The sequence below is a fragment of the Musca domestica genome, unplaced genomic scaffold (genome assembly GCF_030504385.1).
Source record: "Musca domestica strain aabys unplaced genomic scaffold, Musca_domestica.polishedcontigs.V.1.1 4, whole genome shotgun sequence".
NCBI lineage: Eukaryota > Metazoa > Arthropoda > Insecta > Diptera > Muscidae > Musca > Musca domestica.
Window position 1 is genome coordinate 22,683,449 of NW_026712328.1, and position 21,632 is coordinate 22,705,080.

At 37.1% G+C, this 21,632-nt stretch overlaps 1 protein-coding gene across 9 annotated transcripts in view; it reads right to left on the minus strand.

Annotated features, from left to right (window-relative positions):
• The window catches only part of LOC101897407 (uncharacterized), a 166,088-nt gene that overhangs the window by 36,128 nt on the left and 108,328 nt on the right, over positions 1-21,632 (minus strand). For all 9 annotated transcript variants that reach the window (XM_059126922.1, XM_005183511.4, XM_059126921.1 and 6 more), the window contains exons 3-4: positions 18,817-21,304; positions 2,673-3,942 (exon numbers count right to left, since the gene is read on the minus strand). In XM_059126922.1, coding sequence (XP_058982905.1) covers positions 2,673-3,942; positions 18,817-21,304 — 3,758 coding nt within the window. The remainder of the gene's footprint in view (positions 1-2,672; positions 3,943-18,816; positions 21,305-21,632) is intronic.

Here is a 21,632-nt window from a genome sequence, read left to right on the forward strand (position 1 = left end):
TTCGGCAGAGCAATATTAGGGCAGCGTGTGGCTGTTCATTGGCCGTTTGAAAGCCATAATTGACCAATTCGAACACATCTAAACTTATTCTAAAATTTAATGCTATTTCCAACAGTTTTTGCTCTCATTCAATAAAATTAAAAAAAGTGAAAATTATGGCGATTGACTTTGTTGCAGTTTTTATCTCACCCTGTATATTATATGTTGCCAAATAGATTTAAAAATATTGCTGTAATTGGTAAAAACAATATAAAAGCATTAAAACGTTTAGCCTAAGAATCCCAAAATTTTTTGGAGCTTTGATCTTTAAACCGGGTACACGACCCAGGCATTTAGGTTAGGATTACTAAAATCTACGGGAAATTTGAAAAATGTGCCAAGTTTTTCGAAAATAAGAAGTTTTTGTTTATAAACCCAAATTGATTTAATTTTTATGGTACATTTTAAGTGTAGAAATTTCTTTTCTTCAGAGGTTCACATTTTTTATCTACCCTGTATATTATATGTTGGTAAATAGATCTCAAAATATTGGTGTAATTGGCAAAGGCTATATAAAAGCCTTAAAAACGTTTGGCTTAAGATTCCGAAACTCTTTTGGGGTTTTGATCTTTAAACCGGGCACACGACCCAGGCTAAGAGGCAGCAATATTATCAAGATCTGCAGAGAATTTGAAAAATTTGCCAAATTTTTCAATAATAAGAAATTTTTTTATAAACCCAAATTGATTAAATTTTTATGGTACATATTAAGTGTAAAAGTTTCTTTTCTTCAGAGGTTCACATTAAAGTTTGATCTACAATATTTCTTCTTTTGACACTTTCCCGAAAAAATTAGTAATTAAGGGAAATTTTGACTTTGATATTTTTTTGAGATTTATAGTGAAAATTTTTTGTAAAATATTTAGCCTTCTGACACTATCTGCCTTCAACAAAAGTTTTATTACTTTCATGTATCAACTAGAAAAAAATGTTTAAACATTTGGAAATATGCTCGGGTCTTTTGATATATATTGGAAACAGAAGTTCATTTTCTTAGGTGAATTATAAAGCAACATGTGTCTTCTAGTTTTAGCTCCACAATCATAATAACATAATGTAAAGAAACACAATAGAAAAAGAGATCTTCATTCTGATCTACTAATGTGACCAATTACGTATAGACTTCAGATCTCATATTGAAGATAACTTCTAGATTTAATAAAACATGCATATAGCTTACAAACTACAGATATATTTAGAAATAGGTATCGTAAATTAAAAAGAAATTAAGATAATAATACGAACTAATTAAATCAGGCAGTAAAGAGGAAGTTCAAAAGAAATCGCCACTAGTCTCAGATGCAAATGAAATAATTTCAAACATAAAGAATTAAAATTCCTTGTCCATTTTTTTGTTAAAAATATCAGCAAAGAGAGAAAAAAAGGACAGATAGAGTGTGTGTGTGTGTAAGTATACAAACATTTACGCAGAGCAAAGAAATAAAATATTTTCCAAAATATTGGGAGAAAAAAGGTTATTTTTTATAAATAGTAGGCTAGGTAAAGTACTGTGCAAAGGATTCCCAGTAGGTAAGAAATAGACTAGTAATAAAGGACATACAAAAAGGTAAAGAGAGGAGAAAGTACAAAGAAGGTGTTTGTCCAAAAAATGTTCGTTTTGTTTTGTATATCAAAAGCAATCGAAAAAAAGTTTGGTGTAATTTGTGTGTAAGGTGTAGTTTCGTGTGGTAATGTAGTGCAACTTAGAGTGGGTCGAAATTGTGAAAATGGTCAGGATATTTTGATTGATTTAGGCAATACAATATGAGATTGCACAAACAATCAGTAAAGTAGTACGTTTGTGTTGGAGTCCGAGTTGATATAATATGTCTAAAAATGAGCTGAATAACCCATTACAAGGTAATGTAAACAAAATGCTGTATGTATTCCCTGTAGGTTAAAAACAATGGGATATTCCATAAAAAATACAAAGCGAATGATCTCATTTTAATCATTACCAAGTAATGGCGGCAAAGAGTATGAATGTCCGACTACAAAATCAAAGGTTGTGAGTTTAAAACTCAACGTTGACGAAAAAAAATGAAAGAAATATTTTTGTAAGGCTTAAAGGCATTTAAAGTTTTAACTGTGTACAAAGAAGACAATTGGGATAGCAATACCAGCAATGGACACATCAAGAAAATGGGTGCAACATAATTTCACCCCAATAGTTTTAAAAATAGAACAAATTGAGTCGAAAAGAATTGGAATTCAAGATGCCCATGAATTATTTTATTCAATTTAGTTTTTGTACCGGGCGTTAATCTCAATAGGTTTTTTACTGGCCCCTGGTAAGGAAAATGTAGGAAAATTGCTGACCAAGTTTGAATGTATTGCATTTTTGGACTGGCACTAAATGAAGATCTATCAGTGGCAATGAGTATTATTTCGAATAAAAATTTAGCGACATTGGCCCATAGACATATAATGTTGTTGTCCTAAAAGTCCACATAATAATTGATTGCTCAAATATTAGATTTGTTTCGACCCACTCTTAGCTATGCATTTGCCCAATTAGAAGTTCAAACTGTGCCAAAGTGTGTGTGTGTATGTGTCAGTTTGCGTGCAAGTGTGTGTGTTTTTTGGTCTTTGTCTTTGTTATGCGTACAGTATGCGTGTGCATTATTAATTACCTTCATCATCCGAGGAATAGGAATTATAACCAGCTGCCGTTGCTGTCGTACCACTTATGGCCTGACTTTCCGAGCGTCGACGTTGTATAATACCAGCTGTGCTGCCACCAGCCATGCTTGTACTACCTTTTGGCCCACCACCACCCAGATGGATGCCACTGGCCACAGTGGTCGAGGTTAACAGGATGTTGGGATTGCTTCCCAATTTAGACATAGCAGTTAAATTTGAACTGGAACTAGGCTTGCCATTGCCATCATTATTGCTGCCCAATTTAGTGGCAGCGCTGGACGTGGCCGAACTGCCATTTGTCTTCTGGCCTACCAGTGTGGCTGCACTGGCCGAATTCGAAACATGCTGGGCTGATTTACGTGTTAATGGTGATTGCAGCATACGTTGCTTCCATTCCAGCAAACGTTTCATGGACTCTTCTCGCTTACGCTCGCCCTCCAAGTGGGCCGAGGTGGCGGCAGCCGAGTTGCTGCCATTTGCAGTTGGAGTTGTTGCTGCTGTTGTGCCTGTGGATGGAGGAGGAGGAGAGGTTGGTGTTGTAGTGGTTGTGGTCGTAGATAGTGGTTCATCATCAAATGTGGATGAACGTTTAGGTAAGCGAGCACTAGCTGAACGTAGGAACTGTTCATTTTGTTGGATAATTTCTTGTGTCGTGAGACCGGATGAAAGTAATGGCGTATGCAGCGGTGGTGGCTGTTGCGGATATGTTGTGCCCGTTGGTGAAAGTGGATGATGTGGGTGAGTGGATGATGAACGAATCTGGGCCCCATTGCCCATGGTCTGTGAACGACTCATACGTGGTATGCTAGTATGACCTGCTTGATTACCTAAAGCATCTTGCAACAATTCGTTACGCTTATAGATCCGCTCGTATGGATTCTCATAGGCAATGGTATTCATGCCGCTGGCCACAGGGCTAAGGAAATCGGTAGAGCCTGTTGCCATGCGGTATGACCCAGCCGCCGGTTGCGGTTGGGCTTGTGGATTTTGCAAATACAATGCACTCTTGCGCATTTTCTCGGCATAGTTCTCTTCGGAATAGTAGAAACTATCGGGGGTGCGATTGATGTCCAAACTTGACTTGGGACGAGGGGCTCGAACTGGATCAGGTTTGATCATTGCTGTAGCAGCTGCAACAGCAGCAGCATCAGAGGCGGCCTCAGCACGGGCTTCATATTCCAGGAAATCAGCGGAGTGTGGTCTTACCAGGCCGGCTGTAGGTCTGGAGCGTAAATTAAGATTGCTACCGACAGCGGAGAGCTGCAAAGAGAAAGAAAAAATAGGTTATAAGTATATCTAAAATGAAAAGTAGGTGAAAGGGATTTGTAGGAAATCTTGTGAGCATGATAAAGGGTGAGCTCTGATGAATGCAAGCACAGGTTTCTGTACAAATATAAAGGAAATATTTGCTGTGGATTTTTGAACAGGATTTGGAAAGCTATTTATTTTGTATAAATATTTTAGGCAGAACTTCTAAGGTCGAAAGTCATAATATTAAAAAAGCAAAAAAGCTGTAAGTTCGGCCGGGCCGATCTTTGAATACCCTCCACCATTTGGAACAAATTTGGCAATTCTCAAAAACAATAAAATCCGTTAAAAATTCTGAATAAAAAATCGGTGAATAATGTAAACTAAAATCATCAAAATACCGAATATCAAAAAGCCCCGTTATATGGGGACTATACGAAGACGTGGACCGGCACAGATAATTTTCTGTCTTAGGCTAAAATTATCAAAATACGATCAGCATAAAGTTTTATGTCGATTAAGCGATGTCCGTCCGTCTGTCCGTCTATCCGTCTGCCCGTCTGTGAAAATCACTCTAGCTGCCGAAAGAAATGTAGTATGTTGATAAAATTTTACTAAAATGTGTATTACGCCTGCAGAAATTTTGGTATTGATAATGGGTGATGTAGGTCCACGTTTTGGTATAGCCCCCATATAATGGTACCTCCCTTTTTCGGTATTTTGGTGATTTAAGCGACATTATTCAACTGAAATCTTTTAAATTGGGAATTTGAAGTTCGTAATGGGTAATACAGCCTATGAAAGAAAATTGCCTGTGCAGGTCCAGGTCTTCGTATAGCCCCCATATAACAGTACCTCCCGATATTCGGTATTTTGATGATTTTAAATACATTATTCACCGAATTTTTTATTCAAGTTTAGCTTTTGCATATTGTAATGGTATGTGATAAAAGTTGCCTATGCAGGTCCACGTCGTCGTATAGACCCTAATATAACGGCTTCATATTTTTAAGATTTTAACGGATTTTATTTTTTTGAAAATTGCAAAAATCGTTCCAAATGGTGGAGGGTATTCAAAGATCGGCCCGGCCGAACTTAGAGCTTTTTCACATGTTTTTAAATCTAGTCATACCAATATGCTTCGAAGCAATGACATACATATCGGGATTAAAGAAGCATTTCTTCAATTCCCCTGGAAATGCGAAGAAAATTAAAGGAAATAACAAATTTTTATGAACTCTTTCAGTTTGCAGCACAAGATAACATAAGCCACTAACAAAAGCAACAACGAAAAGAGAACGCAACTTGAAGTATTCTTTACTGACCTATAAACTTATTCAACTGTGAACTGTGAAAATAAAAACGGGGTTTTAAAATAGTATATAACTTATAAATTTTAAGGAAAGTTATTTTTTTTGAGTTTTGCCTTGTTGAGGCGAAGATCATATGTTTTATGATTTATTTTTTTTAATTTTCCAGATTCCGATACCTGGCGCTATCATTATATGAGTGGCTGCCTCAAAAGAAGGACATAACTCTACGCCTCAAACGCCATAATTTTTGAATTTTTTTAAATTTTATTGAATGAAAGCTAAAAATGTCGTAATAGCATGACCTGCTAGAATAAGTTTAAATTTGTTTGAATTGGTCACCTTGGCACAAATTATGGCCTCAAAACGGACAACAAAACCGTCACACGCTGCCCGAATGTTGCTCTGCGGTATTTTGGCCCATTCCTGGCGAAGCGCTTGCTTGAGGTTATCGACACTGTGATAATTTTTATGGCCAACCTTGCTTTCCAAAATACTCCAGACATAATAGTCAAACGGATTGACATCCGGAGATTTTTAAAGCTATTGTGCGCTGGAAATGAAGCGAGGAACCTCATTTTGCAACCATTCTTGGGTGGCGCGTGCTGAGTGCGATGGTGCTGAATCCTGTTGGAATGTCTAAGGTTTGCGGCAAAAATGTTTGCGTGTCCAAGGCTTTAATACACCCTCCAGAATATTTTCGCGGTAATATTCGTCATTTATTCTGATGCCACGGTTGATTAATACGAGCGGAGAGCGACCATCGGCTGTTATGTCGGCCCACACCATCAACATGGACGGCGCTTAAGTTCTGGTGGCCAACCGAAGGTGCACATTTTCAGCTGACCTCTTTGGCAGGTAAACACGATCATTTTGTTTGTTTACAAACTGCTGGACAACGAATGTTTTCTCATCGGAGAAAACTAAATTCCGCATTTCACCACTTTCGGCCAAGCGAAGCAACTCTTTAGCTCTTTTGAGTCGATTTTTTTGTGTCGCGGTGTAAGTTCTTGCACTTTTTGGAATTTCAATGGCTTTAACCCGAGCTCATTTTTCAATATTTGCCGAATGGAATATTGCAATATGTTCAGATCAAGTCGATTCTTTACTATTCGAACCATTTCTGCCGATTTTGCTGTTTTCTTCCGTTCACTTCCTTGACGTCGGCCTACGCTGCCAGTATCACGGTAACGAGCGATGGTACGAGACACAAAAGATTTATTCACATTTAAATGTTGGAGTGCTCTAACGATAGCCACTTGTGGTTTTCCAGCCAAATATAAAGAAATCACACTATCACGCTTGAATTCCATCGCGAATAACTTTTTTTCTGGAAAATTCTCACCAAAATGCTTTTGTGCGCTTGTAAACAGTGGAATGAGCTGTCACTGGAATAATTATAACAGCCGTGTCGAGTGGTTTTAAAATGACAGCAGTCTGAAATTGGTTGCAGTTTTTTCATCTCATCCTGTAGATACGCATTCGACTTTAATTTTCGCATAAACCTTAAAGTATGCAATGAATAACGTTCTTATTTAATTTTGTTTTCCTACGATTTTAAGGATACGCTCCAAAATTATCCTTAAAAATGTTTGAATGTTCCTAAACAGGTGAGATTAGTGTAATTTTTTGTTTAAATAAGTCGCAGATCTCCAATTTAATAACCATTTCAGCCATCATATTCTTGTTTACTGTCCAGAAGTCCAAACTATCAACTGACCCTTTTTTGGTTGAGAAACACAACAAAAAACGCCATATAGACATAAACTTGTACAATTCATTGTAACATCCTAAGCGTTTATAGAGCAGCTGTTTCAAAATCCAACCGACCACCCAACGAACCTGCCAACCAGTCTACCACCCAACCTACCCGACCGACCCACAATTATAATTCCGTACATCTTGTAGAGCCAGTTAGAGTTGTGTTAGACCTCACATGTAGTATGTGTCAGTCGCATGTCCTGTTCGTATTTATTTATTTTGTTTTTGTTGTTGTTGGGTTTTTTGTATTATTTCTGCCACCAGCTAAAGTTCTCTACTAAAAAGCAGTCATTTTTTTTTCAAAATAAACAACAAAACGAACAAAAAACAACGTAGAAAAATAACTCTACTCAGCTACGAAACGTAAGGTTTATTCTTTTTAAATCTCCATTTCACGTATTCTGCAATACGACGAATGACTGCTGGTATCCTTTGGAGGATATTCAGTTACCTAGATTCGTGTTGTTTTGCTAGAATGGCTTTACATTTCTTTTTATTTTTCTTTTTTTTTTACTGGAGTGGTGGAGAATAAAAACTATGTGAAATAAATTAGCACATAAATTGAGTGTGAGGCTAGAAAAGAAACGGTGCTGGGTTGGCTGGTAGGGTTGATATAAAATGTTTATTTGCTAGTTTGCTAAATGCCGTTAAGAATTTAAGGATTTAGAGTTGAGTGGAACTTAGGGAAGACTTTAAACAACCAATCTATATATTGCCTCATTTTGTACTAGAATGTTGCGGTTATCAGCCTAAAATCAATATGATGTTAACATTTCAAACCAAATTTTGACTTTTCCAACAAAAGTTGATTATTATTTTTAGAAATTTTGATGCAGATAATGAGAATAATTTGTATTGGGAATTAGTTAAATAACACTGTGCAACACAAAAAATCCAGCAGATTATGAAAGCAGAGCTAAAAAAGAAGACATGTGTATCGGCATTTTGAAAGTTTGCATCGAAAATTAGCCAAAAATGAGGGACAAGTTTTACCCTCTTCCATACTTTTGGCAAATTTCGAATTAAAATTCCTCGGAATTCGCGGATTTTAGAAATGAAGTGTCTTCTGCAATATTGCACAGCGTACAAAAACATTTTGGTGAGAATTTCCAGAAAAAAGTCATTCGTGATGGAATTCAAGCGTGATTTCTTTATATTTGGCTGGAAAACCGCAAGTGGCTATCGTTAGAGCACTCCAGCATTTAAATGTGAATACATCTTTTGTGTCTCGTATCATTGCTCGTTACTGTGATACTGATAGCGTAGCCCGGCGTCAAGAAAGTGAACGGAAGAAAACAGCAACATCAGAAGAAAAATGGCTCGTGAGCGGAACATATCGCAATTTTCCATTTGGCAAATATTGAAAAATGAGCCACTAAAATTCCAAAAAAGTGCAAGAACTTACACCGTAACAGAAAGAAAATAGACTCAATAGAGCTAAAGAGTTGCATCGCTTGGCCGAAAGTGGTAAACTGCCGAATTTGGTTTTCTCCGATGAGAAAACATTCGTTGTCCAGCAGTTTGTAAACAAACAAAATGATCGTATTTACTTGCCAAAGCGGTCAGCTGAACTCAAGCGCTGGCCATGGTGATGGTGTGAGGCGCCATAACAGTCGATGGTCGCTCTCCGCTCGTATTAATCGACCGTGGCATCAGAAAAATTGCGAATATTATCGCGTAAATATTCTGAAGGGTGTATAAATTACATTTTAGCCACAGACCTTGGACATTCCAACACGACTCAGCACGCGCCACCTAAGAATGGTTTCAAAATGAGGTTCATCGCTTCATTTACAGCGCACAATGGCCACCAAAATCTACGGATACCAATCCGTTGAACTTTGTGTCTGGAGTATTTTGGAAAGCAAGGTGTCGATTACCTCAAGCAAGCGCTTCGTCGGGAATGGGCCAAAATACCGCAGAGCAACATTCGGCCAGGCCATAATTCGTGCCAAAGGTGACCAATTCGAACAAATATATACTTATTCTAAAATTTGATGCTATTTATGGTGTTTGTCTTTCTTGCAGTTTTTTTTATCTCACCCTGTATATTAAAAAACAAAAATAAGATGACCCCTTTTTTGACGCGCTTGTGGGATAAAATTTCCTAAAAATATATTTTATTCTGCAAAATTGCCAAGACACTATATGTCGAAAATGCACGAATTCCGACAATTCTTAATCCGAAGTGGAAGAGGGGGAATTTGCCTCCTCGTTTTTGGTTACTTTTCAATTTAAACTCTCAAAACGCCGATGCACCCGTCTTCTTTTTTAGCTTTACTTTCATAATCTGCTGGATTTTCCGCGTAATTATTGAAAACCATTGTATTTTGTCGCACTGTGTAAAAGAAAATATAAAATTAAAAATACGCGTTGCATACTTTTTGGCTTGAGTGAAAGTAAAAACCCGATAACGAGATGTCGAATTGGCGATTTGTACCACCACGAATTTTATATTTTTCAATACCAAAAATCGATTATCTCTAGTGCAACCGTCGTCGCTAAAGGCTGCTATAAATATTTTAATATTATGATTAGTTTTCAGACATACGTACATGCATGGTACAATGAAGAGAAGGTAGGTCAACTTTGAAAAAATTGCAAGTATAGAGGTCTACCTGTTTGGCTTGTAATGTCAGAATTAGTATCAAAACAATAAAAAATCAAACAACTTGTTGGATTTATTTTGAATAAATAATTGAAAAACGCGATAACTGAATGAAAGGTCAAAACTTCTTTTCAAAATCATGTACTATATATCTCTAAAGGATTATTTCGCTACAAAAACTCTATATTTTGTAGATGCATATGTTGAAATAAACATTTTGAAAACACCCGAATTTGAATATTTTCTGAACAATTTTTTTGTTATTGAAAAGAAAACACATACATAAACAAATAAAGATGACATATTAAGCCAAGAAAATAAAAAAATTGAAATCATATGGTAGTTCTGCCCTACCTTGAATTCATTGTACCATGCGTACATGTATATTTATACATCTATTTAATTTAAAATATTTTAATATTACATTTTAACCCTTTGCAGAATAGGCAGCTACCACAATTAGTTTTAAACTCTTTTGTCATTTTCTTAAATTAATTTAAATTTTAATTGAATTTTTCCTAGTCTTGTTCTGCGGTCTCACTGGTTAATTTAAAGAAGACTGTGCACATACACCCACACAATTGTAAATTTCTACTGTGTTTAGGCCAAAGCACTAAGTACATATCAGAGAATCCTTTCGTTTGTATGCATGCATGTCGATTCTCAACAACAACAGCAGTTTGTGTGGACTATACAGTCCCCCAATACGAAGTCAAAATTAAATTTTGACTTCTCACGTACAAAGTATGGTCATGATGATGTACAACAACTTGACAATAGAATGTTTCCAGTATTTGTTGTCGCTGCTGCTGTCACTGTTTAGCTTTTGTGCTGTTGCTTTGTTAACAACAACAATTTCAGTTGTATTGACAGAAATTATAAATATTCCTGACTTCTGTCTCTCTCTCCGAGAGCAGAGGATTTTTTTTTGCCAGCCGAACAAAAACAAGTTGTTTGAAACTAAAACCACAAAACTATGACAGTAGCACGCACACATAAACTTGGCTCACGTAGCAAATGCCAGTCATGGCTGTGAATGAGCGAATGAGTGAGTATGTCATGTTGGCAGTTTGTCAGGCAATCGTATACAATTAACAAAAGTTCATGGTGGCAGTAGAGGGAAACAAAGGCAAGAAGGATAAATATACATATGTACATGTATAAAAAATAATAATGCCAAATTTAATTACATATTTTATTCAAAATGTCCATTTATAGTAATTTTTTTTTACAAATTAGTTTTCATAAAACAAGTATCTTGTATCAGAAACAAAACAAGAACAAATCCCAGTCCATATTGCCATTAAAATTTCCTTGTAATGTATACTTATTTCAAGGATATTTTGGTACACTTACACTTGATTTGAACACGCACGCACTCACGTACAGCAGCAGACATTTCTCTGAACTACATTTACTTCTCACATTGGTTAGTCCAAATGGTGTTGGTATTTGTAAAAGCAGTAGTAGATGTAGACAAAGCCTTTGCGTGCAACACTGGCATATTTCAAATTCTTTCTTCTTAGTTAAGAAAAAAATGTTCTCCAATTCGGACCACACAAGTACCTCTAGCCTTCGAACTGTATGATGAAGATATTTAATTGAAATTCCAATATGTGGCCCTTTGAAAATATGCCAATAAATGGTATTTTGTCCGGTTCGGGTATTTGTTTTCTACATCTCACAGTTCAAAGAAGATGTAAAATCCTTTTGGGATTGGAATGTGTTTGATTTGATGTTCGAATACAAGGAACGATGATTGAAGTGAACATTGTAATTTGTACAGTTGATTGTCCTTGAAGGACACAATAGATGTAAGGTAAGGTGAGGTGATTGGCTAATGGAATGGAAGGATTTATGGGTCGGCAGTTAAATGGACAAACACAAAGGAAAAAAGGATTGCAATTCTATTTGTACACCGACGAAATTTAGGAATGGCAATGAGAACAGATAAACTTGATCCTTAACCAATACAGATGGCTAGAGTTTTGCAAAATTATTTTTAATGGTTTCTAAAGAAATTATGAAAATTTTCAAAGCTTTATAGTTCTCTCATGAATAGGCGGTCTCCAATGCTATGTTATCATAGATTTTTACCTTGATAAGGAATATAGTGGTTATGTTTTCCAAAAATATTTTCGAAGTTTAACAAACAAAATGTGAAAACTCTCTCTTGCGGTGGAAAAAATTAAAGCTTTGGTGGCAGCCTGGGAACTCAGGAGGATTACATTAAAATACTGTCAATGGAACTATAAAGATCGTTATGAAATAGCGAAGAAAAAATTTTTTAAAGTTTCAGTAAATGTAACTTTTTCAGAAAATCAACGTCCGAAGTTTCATAACGAGATATTTTTCAGACAAAAAGAGCAAGGCCAGCACGATAAAAACATATCCATCAAACTGTCCTTTGATAATTTTGTTGAGGATATCCTAATTGCATGGGAAATGGAGAAGAGTCTCAACTTCATAATTATGGGCATATAACTACTCTATAAAGTCGCATTACCCCAGCCCAGATGCTGTGCGAAGTATATTTAATGTTATAGTGGGATTCAAAAATGAATAGCAAACCAACTGATATACCAAAAGTCTACTGCATGAGTTTGGTTCTTTCCGTTTTCTTAGCCAATGTAGCAATACAGAAGAAATTGATAAGTCAATGTTAAGAATTAAAATGAATAATATTATTATGTGAGCCTGGCCCTGGCCTGGAAGACGACTTGAAGTACATCAACAATATGCTGCTCAAGAAAATGCAGCCACTTCTGAAAAAAACAATAATGCCTAAGTCTAGTTTACACATATTTTTATTGTATATTAGCAATTGCCAGCTTCTTCGTCAGCAAAAAGTCCACCTTAAAATTTCAACGCACAGATACCAGCAGTAATCTAAATATCAAATTTCACAATTTTATTTCAATCCTAATATCAAATATAGTATCGGTCAGTACTATTCGGTCAATTATACCACACATTTCCGAAACCACCTCTTTATCTCAATCCCTGATACCAACAGAGACCTCAATAGAACATTTCGGGATTCCAGCTCTATCCATTCACCCAATACCCAATATAGTTCAATTAAGTACTTTTCGAACAACTATAGTACGTATATGGAAAATTTAGAAGGTAAAGTCATTTCAAATAAGCACTGCATACAAAATAGATTCCCATCTCTGATTTGTGTATGAATAATGGATTTACACGTATATATGTTGTCAAATGAATATTTTTTTTTAAAATTGTGTACATATTATTGCACGAATTTACTTTCTTTATTTTACAATAAGTACGTACTTCCAAACTCATATCAACAGAGACCTCAGTATCAAATCCCATCAACCAATACAAATTTTGGTACCAATTAGTACTTTTCGTACAAATATAGAAGTCGTTTCCAAACCACCGCCAAATCTCAAACACAAATACCATCAGTAATCTAAATATCAAATATCAGAATTTTATGTCAATTCCTTCACCCAATACCAAATATGCAGGATGAGATAAAAGACTGCAACAAAGTTAAACGCCATCATTTTTACATTTTTTTTTTCAATTTATTAAATGAAAGCAAAAAATATCGGAAATAGCATCAAATTTTAGAATGAGTTTAGATTTGTTCGGCTTGATCACCTTTGGCACCAATTATGGGCTCCAAATGGTCAATGAAAGCGTCACGCGCTGCCCGAATGTTGCTTTGCGGTGTTTTGGCCCATTCCCGGCGAAGCGCTTGCTTAAGGTGATCGACAGCCTTGCTTTTCAAAATACTACAGACACAATAGTACAACGGATTGGTATCCTGAGATTTTAGTGGCCATTGTGCGCTGCAAATAAAGCGAGGAACCTCATTATGTAACCATTCATGGGGTGGCGCGTGCTAAATGCGATGGCGCTGAGTTGGAATGTCCAAGGTCTGCGGCCAAAATGTTTGCGTGCTGAAGGCTTTAATACACGGTCGATTAATACGAGCGGAGAGCGACCATCGGCTGTTATGGCGGCCCACACCATCACCATGGCCGGCGCTTGAGTTCTGGTGGCTAACCGAAGGTGCACATTTTCAGCTGACCTGTTTGACAAGTAAACACGATGTTTTGTTTGTTTACAAACTGCTGGACAACGAATGTTTTCGGTCTAGCGAAGCAACTCTTTAGCTCTTTTGAGTCTATTTTCTTTCTGTTGCGATGTAAGTTCTTTCACTTTTTGGAATTTAAATGGCTTTACCCCGAGCTCATTTTTGAATATTTGCCGAATGGAATACTGCGATATGTTCAGCTCACGAGCCATTTTTCGGCCACTGCGACGCAGGTTTCGATCAAGTCGCTTCTTTACTTTTCGAACCATTTCTGCTGATGTTGCAGTTTTCTTTCGACCACTTCCTTGAAGACGGGCTACGCTACCAGTATCACGACAACGAGCGATGGTACGAGACACAAAAGATTTATTCACATTTAAATGGTGGAATGCTCTAACGATAGCCACTTGTGGTTTTCCAGCCAAATATAAAGAAATCACACTATCTCGCTTGAATTCCATCACGAATAACTTTATTCTGGAAAATTGTCACCAAAATGCTTTTGTATGCTTGTAAACCATATAATGAGCTGTCATAGGGATAATTTTAACAGCTGTAGGTTGCAGTTTTTTAATCTCACCCTGTAGTGTAAGCATAACATAATTATAGTATAAATACTAAATAATATTGTATGTATATAGTTCATTTATTGTGTTTCTTTTACCATTACAACATTTTGGAGCTCTTAAAAGTATGCTAAGAAATCTTAAATATAAAAGATTTTGATTGAAAGTAGAATAAAGTAAAAAATCCATGAAGTTAAAATTTCAAAACGGCACTTAACTTTTTTTCTACCTTTTGCTCTGTTCCAGAACTGCAGGAATGTAAAACATTTTACTACAATAACCCTTTATGATATCGAACAAATTGCAAAATTAAAATCTGGAACAGAACATTTATCAACTCTTTATTACGACTTGTGCTTTTCCGTTTAAAAATTGTAACTGTAATCAAAAAGGAGCAAATTTTAGTTTATTAACACCTAAAAATATGCAACACATTTCTTTACTAACATACACACATAACTTTCATCACTTCAAAGACAAAATTTGAATTGAATTGTTCACTGTAGGATGTTTTATACAACATATTTTCATATTATTCTTGACTTACTTTTATTTAAAATTAATTCAAAGTGAAATTTAACATCTTGATCCCTCAACAAGGGATTTGGTAACATATACAGCGAAAGCGAAAAATTCGAATCTAATCCTCAATGCACTTTCTAAAGCCAAACCACCTTAAAAAATCCATAGAAAAAAGTGAAATAAAATACATTCCAACAATTCCGACAAAATAAAACCCTCGGGGTTTACTGTGATAAACCACCAAACAATCTTCTTTGCTCCCTCTTTTCTACAATTTTTTTATGCTACAATGGATGACACCTTAGAAATGTTGCTACCTACCTTAAAAAGGAACCAGGACAAAATGCTTGATATTGCATAACAAAAACCCGCAAAGGATACAAAGCCCCCAACTACCCCTCCCAACTGAGACACACACACGCAAACACCCACTTTCTCACTCACACTTACACTATCACCTGATATATGTTGTATATGCCCGAAGGAAATAGGCCAACATGAAGCACTAGCATTCATCCACTCACTCACTCACACACACACACACGTGGATGCGTGCAACCAAACAATTTTAGCATATGGAAGTGGTTGCTGGTTAGTATGAGGCGGTATGAGGTCGGATGAGGTTAACACCGAACAGAACACCATTAAGTGACAGACATACAATAGTTGGCGCGAATCTTGGCTGGCTGGCTGGTTGGTTGGCTTGTTCGTGCCCACCAGGTTCTTATTAGCTTTAATTCTATTTCCAAAACATGTTGAGTATGATTTTGTTTTAACAGTTTGTAAAACAATGTCATATTTGGTGGGATACAAATGTTTGGCACAGCATGAAATATGGAAAAGTTTTTTGGGTTGGAATGGCGGACATCAGGGGAACATTTTGTATATTATTTGTTTCGAATAAAAATGTGAAAATAATGCTAACCATTTTTTTTTAATTTTCATGGCCTCAGTGTTGCATGGAAGTGTTGTTAGGCAGATACAAAGTTATAATGCTTAGACTTTTTTTGAGGATACATAATGGATATAATTATATCATTACTTCAGTCTCTGATCACAAAAGGCAGTAATTTGTGCATTTTGTGATGTTCTCTTTTCTAATTTATGGACACATTTTTTTATCAAAAAGAGTTTTGTATCCACATTTGTTAAAAAAATTCTCTAAGCAAGATTGAGGAATAAGTTGATTATTTTCTAAGGAATGTTTTTAGATCTTCGGAGTGACAATTGTCGATAAAAAAGACCAAGTTGTAGAGCATCGAAGTCTTATGATTTGAATTTTTGAAGGATACGTGCAGGTTTCCTAATATACATATTTTCTTAAGGATCCTTACAAATAATCTGATAATATTTTATAACACGATTTTTATTTTTTATAAATATTTTTGAAAAGTCGGTAATATTTGCGAATCTATATTAATAAAAGAATAAGGTAATTGACTGACTGACTGACCGTCTGACTGTCGTAACGATTCATCAACACCCAGACGAAACTGCTGAAGCTAGAATCTTGTAATTTGGGGTGAACTAGAACTTTTCAATTTGGAATGGGGGTCACTGACGACGGATGTACCAAAGGGGTTTTAAAATTCACATTATAAGAGCACAAAAAGTACTAAAATGTACTACATTTCGTACCATTTCGTATCATGTGAACGGTTAGAGAATCAAGGAGTAGGGTCGATGTAAGATAAGGTAGTTTTGAAATTATGTAATCATGTATACCAAAAGTACTAAACGGTACTAAATTTGTTACAATTTGAATTTGGAGGAATTCTGAAATTTGAAATTGACATTGCTGGCGGAGTGTAGGATTGGGATATAGAGGAAAAAGGTACTAAATGGTACTAAATTTGGTATCATTTTGATTTGGATGAACTGATAGAGCTGGAATTCTTAAATTTGGACCCAAGATTACTGTTGCATTGTAGGAGGTATGAGGTATGCAGGTATTTTTTGGAAATTCGTACTAATCTGTACTAAATGGTACTGAATTTGGTAAAATTTAATTTTTGGGAGAACGGTTAGACTTAGAATCCTGTAATTTGGAATTAAGATTTCAACTGGATTGAATGGTAGTTATTGAAAATTGTACTTATATCTTCTAAAATGTACTAAATTTAGCGGAGGTATCCTGAAATTTGAAATTAATAGTTTAGGTTTGGGTTATGTAGGAAGTTTTGGAAATTTGTACATATATGTACTAAATTTGCTGCAATATGGACATGGACGAACCAATAGAGCTAGTATCCTGAAATCTCGAAATAAGATTACTGTCGGAGTGTAGGAAGATGGAGGTAGTTTAAGAAATATGTACTTATATGTACCAAATGGTACTAAAATTGGTATAATTTGGATTTGGGTGAAATGATAGAGATGGAAATCTGGAATTTGGAATCAAGATTACTGTTGCATTGTAGAATTGAGGCTTGTGGGTTGTTTTGGAAATTCATACTTATCTATACTATATGGTACTAAATTTGGAACAATATGAATTTGGGCGAACCAACAGAGCTGGTATCTTAAAATTTGTAAATAAAACAAGTAAAAAAACATTAGGTTCGGGCGGGCCGAACTTCCAATGCCCTCCATCCTAGGGTAAAAAAAACATTCTTGTATAAAAGTATCTGAATTCACAGTTTTACGTGTTTCACTTTAAACTTCATATACCAGTAAGACCGTTTGCATAATGCAGTTAAATTTAGCAAAAACCCATAAAGTGAGTGAGGCCGTTATATGGGGCCATACCATAACAGGCCCCTATAGGTAATTGTATGCTTTAAGGATTGTCATCTATCAAATCTTCTAAAATACCAAATTTGAAACAACTATGTGGGTAAATGTGACTAGGATTATCAAAATTCGGAACATCGGTGGGTATAGCAATATGTGCGCTTTAGAAAAACGTAGAACTAAATATTTAATGTTTTGCCACCGGGCTAGAACCTATTATGAACCAACCATCCTAGGCACAATACAAATTCTTGTGCCAAATTGTGAAGGTATCCGTCTAATAATATGGGTTGTATCGTGATTTCAACAGACAGACATACAGACATACATAGTTAAATCGAATTAGAATTTTATGCTGATTATGAATATATATATTTTTTGGGGTCTACGATGAATATTTAGGGATGTTACAAACGGAATGACAAAGTAAATATACCCTCCTTTCCAAGATGGGTTTTTCGAAAAATACATGTATCATAAGTACTAAAATGCCCTATATTTGGTACTGTTTGAAATTATGTTAAGCGATAGTGGTAAAAACTTGAAATTTGGTATAAAAATCAATTCGTGGAAATAGGGTTGATAAAAGTTGGTGTTTTTGGAAATGTGTACCAAGTGTAAGAATCCTATTCAATAGTACTAAGTTTTGTATAAATTGTAGAAAAATAGTTATGCATTTCGGTATTAAGACACTGCGAAATAAATGCACTTTACTCATATTTTACAAATGAAGAAAAATACAAAGCTGCAAAATCTATTCAATCTATAACAGCAAACAAAGGGTGCTGCTGGTTTCACTGTGGTACCGTGGTACCAAGCCATATATATATGGCCGGAAAAGAAGACTACTTTTGAAAACAGTATGACAATACACTTTTCAGTTTTTACGAATTTTGTTTTGTGATTCCTTAAAAGAAAATAGTGTTGAAGGAACGTAAAACTCGTACCAAAAATTCGATAATTTCTCTTTTTTTACCAGTTACATTCGAGTAAATTTTTTTCAATGAAAAATTTTTCGTTTTCTTTCGAATTGTCCAGTCTATTCACCATTCGAGTACCAGACATTCAAACTGAACTTTGTATCGATTGTCTTAGTCAATGTATTAGGTGGCCCTTTGCACTACACTCTCTCCGAGAAAATGAAACAATTTGGAAGGACCTCCTGCTCCCTGACTTCGAAGGTAAAACATACTGAGTGAGGCTATCACGGCTTATATATAAAAACATAAGGAGATTTAAAGAAGAGAAAAGTTTCTCCTAAACAACTTTTTAAATTCTTTTCATTAACAATTTTTCACAATCTCATCGACTTACCTCCAAATGATTGGGTGTGTAGCGAGATGGAACTGTTGGCAAATATTTATTATCTTCATAGCTGGGCGGTGACAATGGTCGGCGATAACTCGCCGCCTCCTGTAGTAGAGCTGCCTGGGCTGCTGTCTCAGCCGCTGTCAAATTATAAATATCTTCATAGTCGGAGAATAGACGATTCTTCGAACGGCCATAAGCATCGGGAGTTCTACGCTCCGCAGCTCCGTAACCGGCCATGTTTGGAGGATAACGTTGCTGAATTAAACGTTGCATATACAATTCACGTTCGCCATAGATATCATCGACGGCCATACGTTGTTGTTGCAGCTGCATAATTTGCTGCTCCATTTGAGCATCCATATACTGGGAAGGACTGCCGAGGGGCGAGGAGGGATACTCTTCGGGACTCAGTGTTAGTTGTTGTTGATATTGGGATTCCAGATTATCCAAATTGTAGTTCGCCTGGCCCTGGGGTATACGTATGGCTGATGAAACATTACCCGTTCGGGTGTCATAAATGGCATGGTGTTGTGATCGTTGTTGTTGTTGTTGTTGCTGCTGCTGTTGATATTGATGTTGTTGCATTTGTTGCAATGTGGGTGACATGATACCGCTTCGGCGACTAGTCGTTTGTGGTTGACTCGATCGGGTACGTTCATTATCGACTGAATGTTCGGGAGATGGTGAGGAATAACCACCGTCTGTAATGCGCCTTGGTTTGGGTGGAGCATTGGCATACAAAGGCTGAGCTCCTCCTCCGCTATTGCTGCTGGATGCCGTAACACCACCGCCATTATCTGAAGCTGGTGTTACCTGGCCCTGGCCAGACATTTTACTTTGTAGGGTATTAATACCAGAATCGGAATTTTCACCACTGTGATTGACCGACGATGAACCACTGGGATGTTCCGATGAATCCCCGGCACTGCCATGGGCTTGCATCATGGTGGCGGCACTTAAAGCCCTAACCCATTGAACCATGGACTCGGCATTTTCGGCTGCCAACCAATAGGTGCGCATGTTTTGATGCTCACATTTGAAAGCAAATTTCCGATAGATCTTATCCTCTGGCAAGCAGGCCGACACCTTGTAGGAGGGCAAGAGAATCGAACCCAAGACTTTTTCCTCGTCGGGACTTTTGTAGTAGTAGAGACAGTATTCGGCCAATACAAACCAACGTTTGCGCCAGACCTTAAGGCCATCCGATCCCTGTTTGTACAGCCAACCAGAAATGGTAACCGGCGAGTTGGGTGGCCTCTTGGTTATGGGCGATTTCAAAGCCTGCGCTTGAGAGTTAGAGCTGCCAGCTGATTTTTTGCGATCCAATGGAGCATGTGTGGGACTTTTGGCCGAGGCCGATGAGGAATCTTCTGAGCTGGGTGTTTTTGTTATGGTTGTGGCCTTGGCCACTGTGGATATTTGTGTTTGCACTGCCTGATTGACCACATGGCCAGGATGATTTTGTTGGATGTAGATTGGACTCTGGTCATTGCTGCCGGGTGTTTGTAAGTCGGATTTGGAACGATGTTGCAAGGCATGATGATGCATTTGTTGGAACACTGGCTGGGCTGAGTGTTGGGAGTGTTGGTGATGACCATAGATTTGTTCCTGCTGCTGCTGCTGCTGTTGTTGTTGTTGCTGTTGCTGCTGCTGTTGTTGTTGCTGATATTGCTGGGAGGATTTTTGTGAATTTTGCTGATTGACCTTCAGGGGTCCTGAGGCTGGCTGAAATTGATTGGTTAAATTCAATGAAGATGGTGGTGCCCGATGCTGTTGTTGTGATGCCGTTGACTGTTGTTGCTGCTGCTGCTGTTGTTGTGACATGTGATAGTGACCCTGTGGCACAGCTGAATTCATGGCTTGACGCATGGCAAAATTTCTCTGTTGCTGTTGTTGTATGGCCTCATTTTGGGAAGCTATCTGGGCCTGTAACTTAGCCTGTTGCATTTGCTGATATTGCTGCTGCAAGGCCATCGACGTTGCATTGCTTGATCCCAATCGGCCGGCAGCTTGCATATATGTACGCTCCGGTGGAGATTGATACAGCTGATCCGTGCCGCCACCACTGCTGGTGGGATAGCCCGATGATATCGAGGCCTGATGATATGGTGAACTTTGAATGGAACTGCCACCGCTGCCAGAATTTTGCAATTGATGCTTCAGCAGCAATTTGCTGGCCTGTGGCTGGATGTCAATGGGTGAGAGCGGTCCGCCACCACTCGATGAAGTTGTTGTGGGACTTTGCTGATAATGACCGGCACTACCACTGTTCATATGAGCACTGGACATGTGATAGTTGCCATGTTGCTGTTGATGATGATGCTGTTGTTGTTGCTGCTGGAAGACTGGTGAATGGGTGGCGGTCCGATAGTCGGCTATGTTAGTTTGATAGGCCAATGGTATTTTCTTTTGAACATTTTGTGATTGTTGTAGCTGTTGCAATTTCTTGGCGTCCATGGTGGCCGCTGAAAACAGCGGGGGCGCTTCTAACCTGTAAATGAGAAGAAGAGAGAAAAACGCAAATAATTAGTAAACAAAAATTTAGTTTTACGGAGAATCTAGGTCATTGCTAGTTGTTTGTGCTTAAATAATGGAAATCATTCTCCGACACAGTTAATTATATAAAAAATATTGAAAAGAAAACAAACACATAAAGCTAGACAAATGATTATCATAGTAGCTAAAACATGTAGGAAAATTGTAGTTCTCTTTACTGCTCCCTATAACCCCTGCCTCATTTTTCACAAAAACTCAATGTAAACAGCCAATTTGTCAAGCAATTCCCCATTCTCTATGCAGAGAAAAAAACCAACACCCAT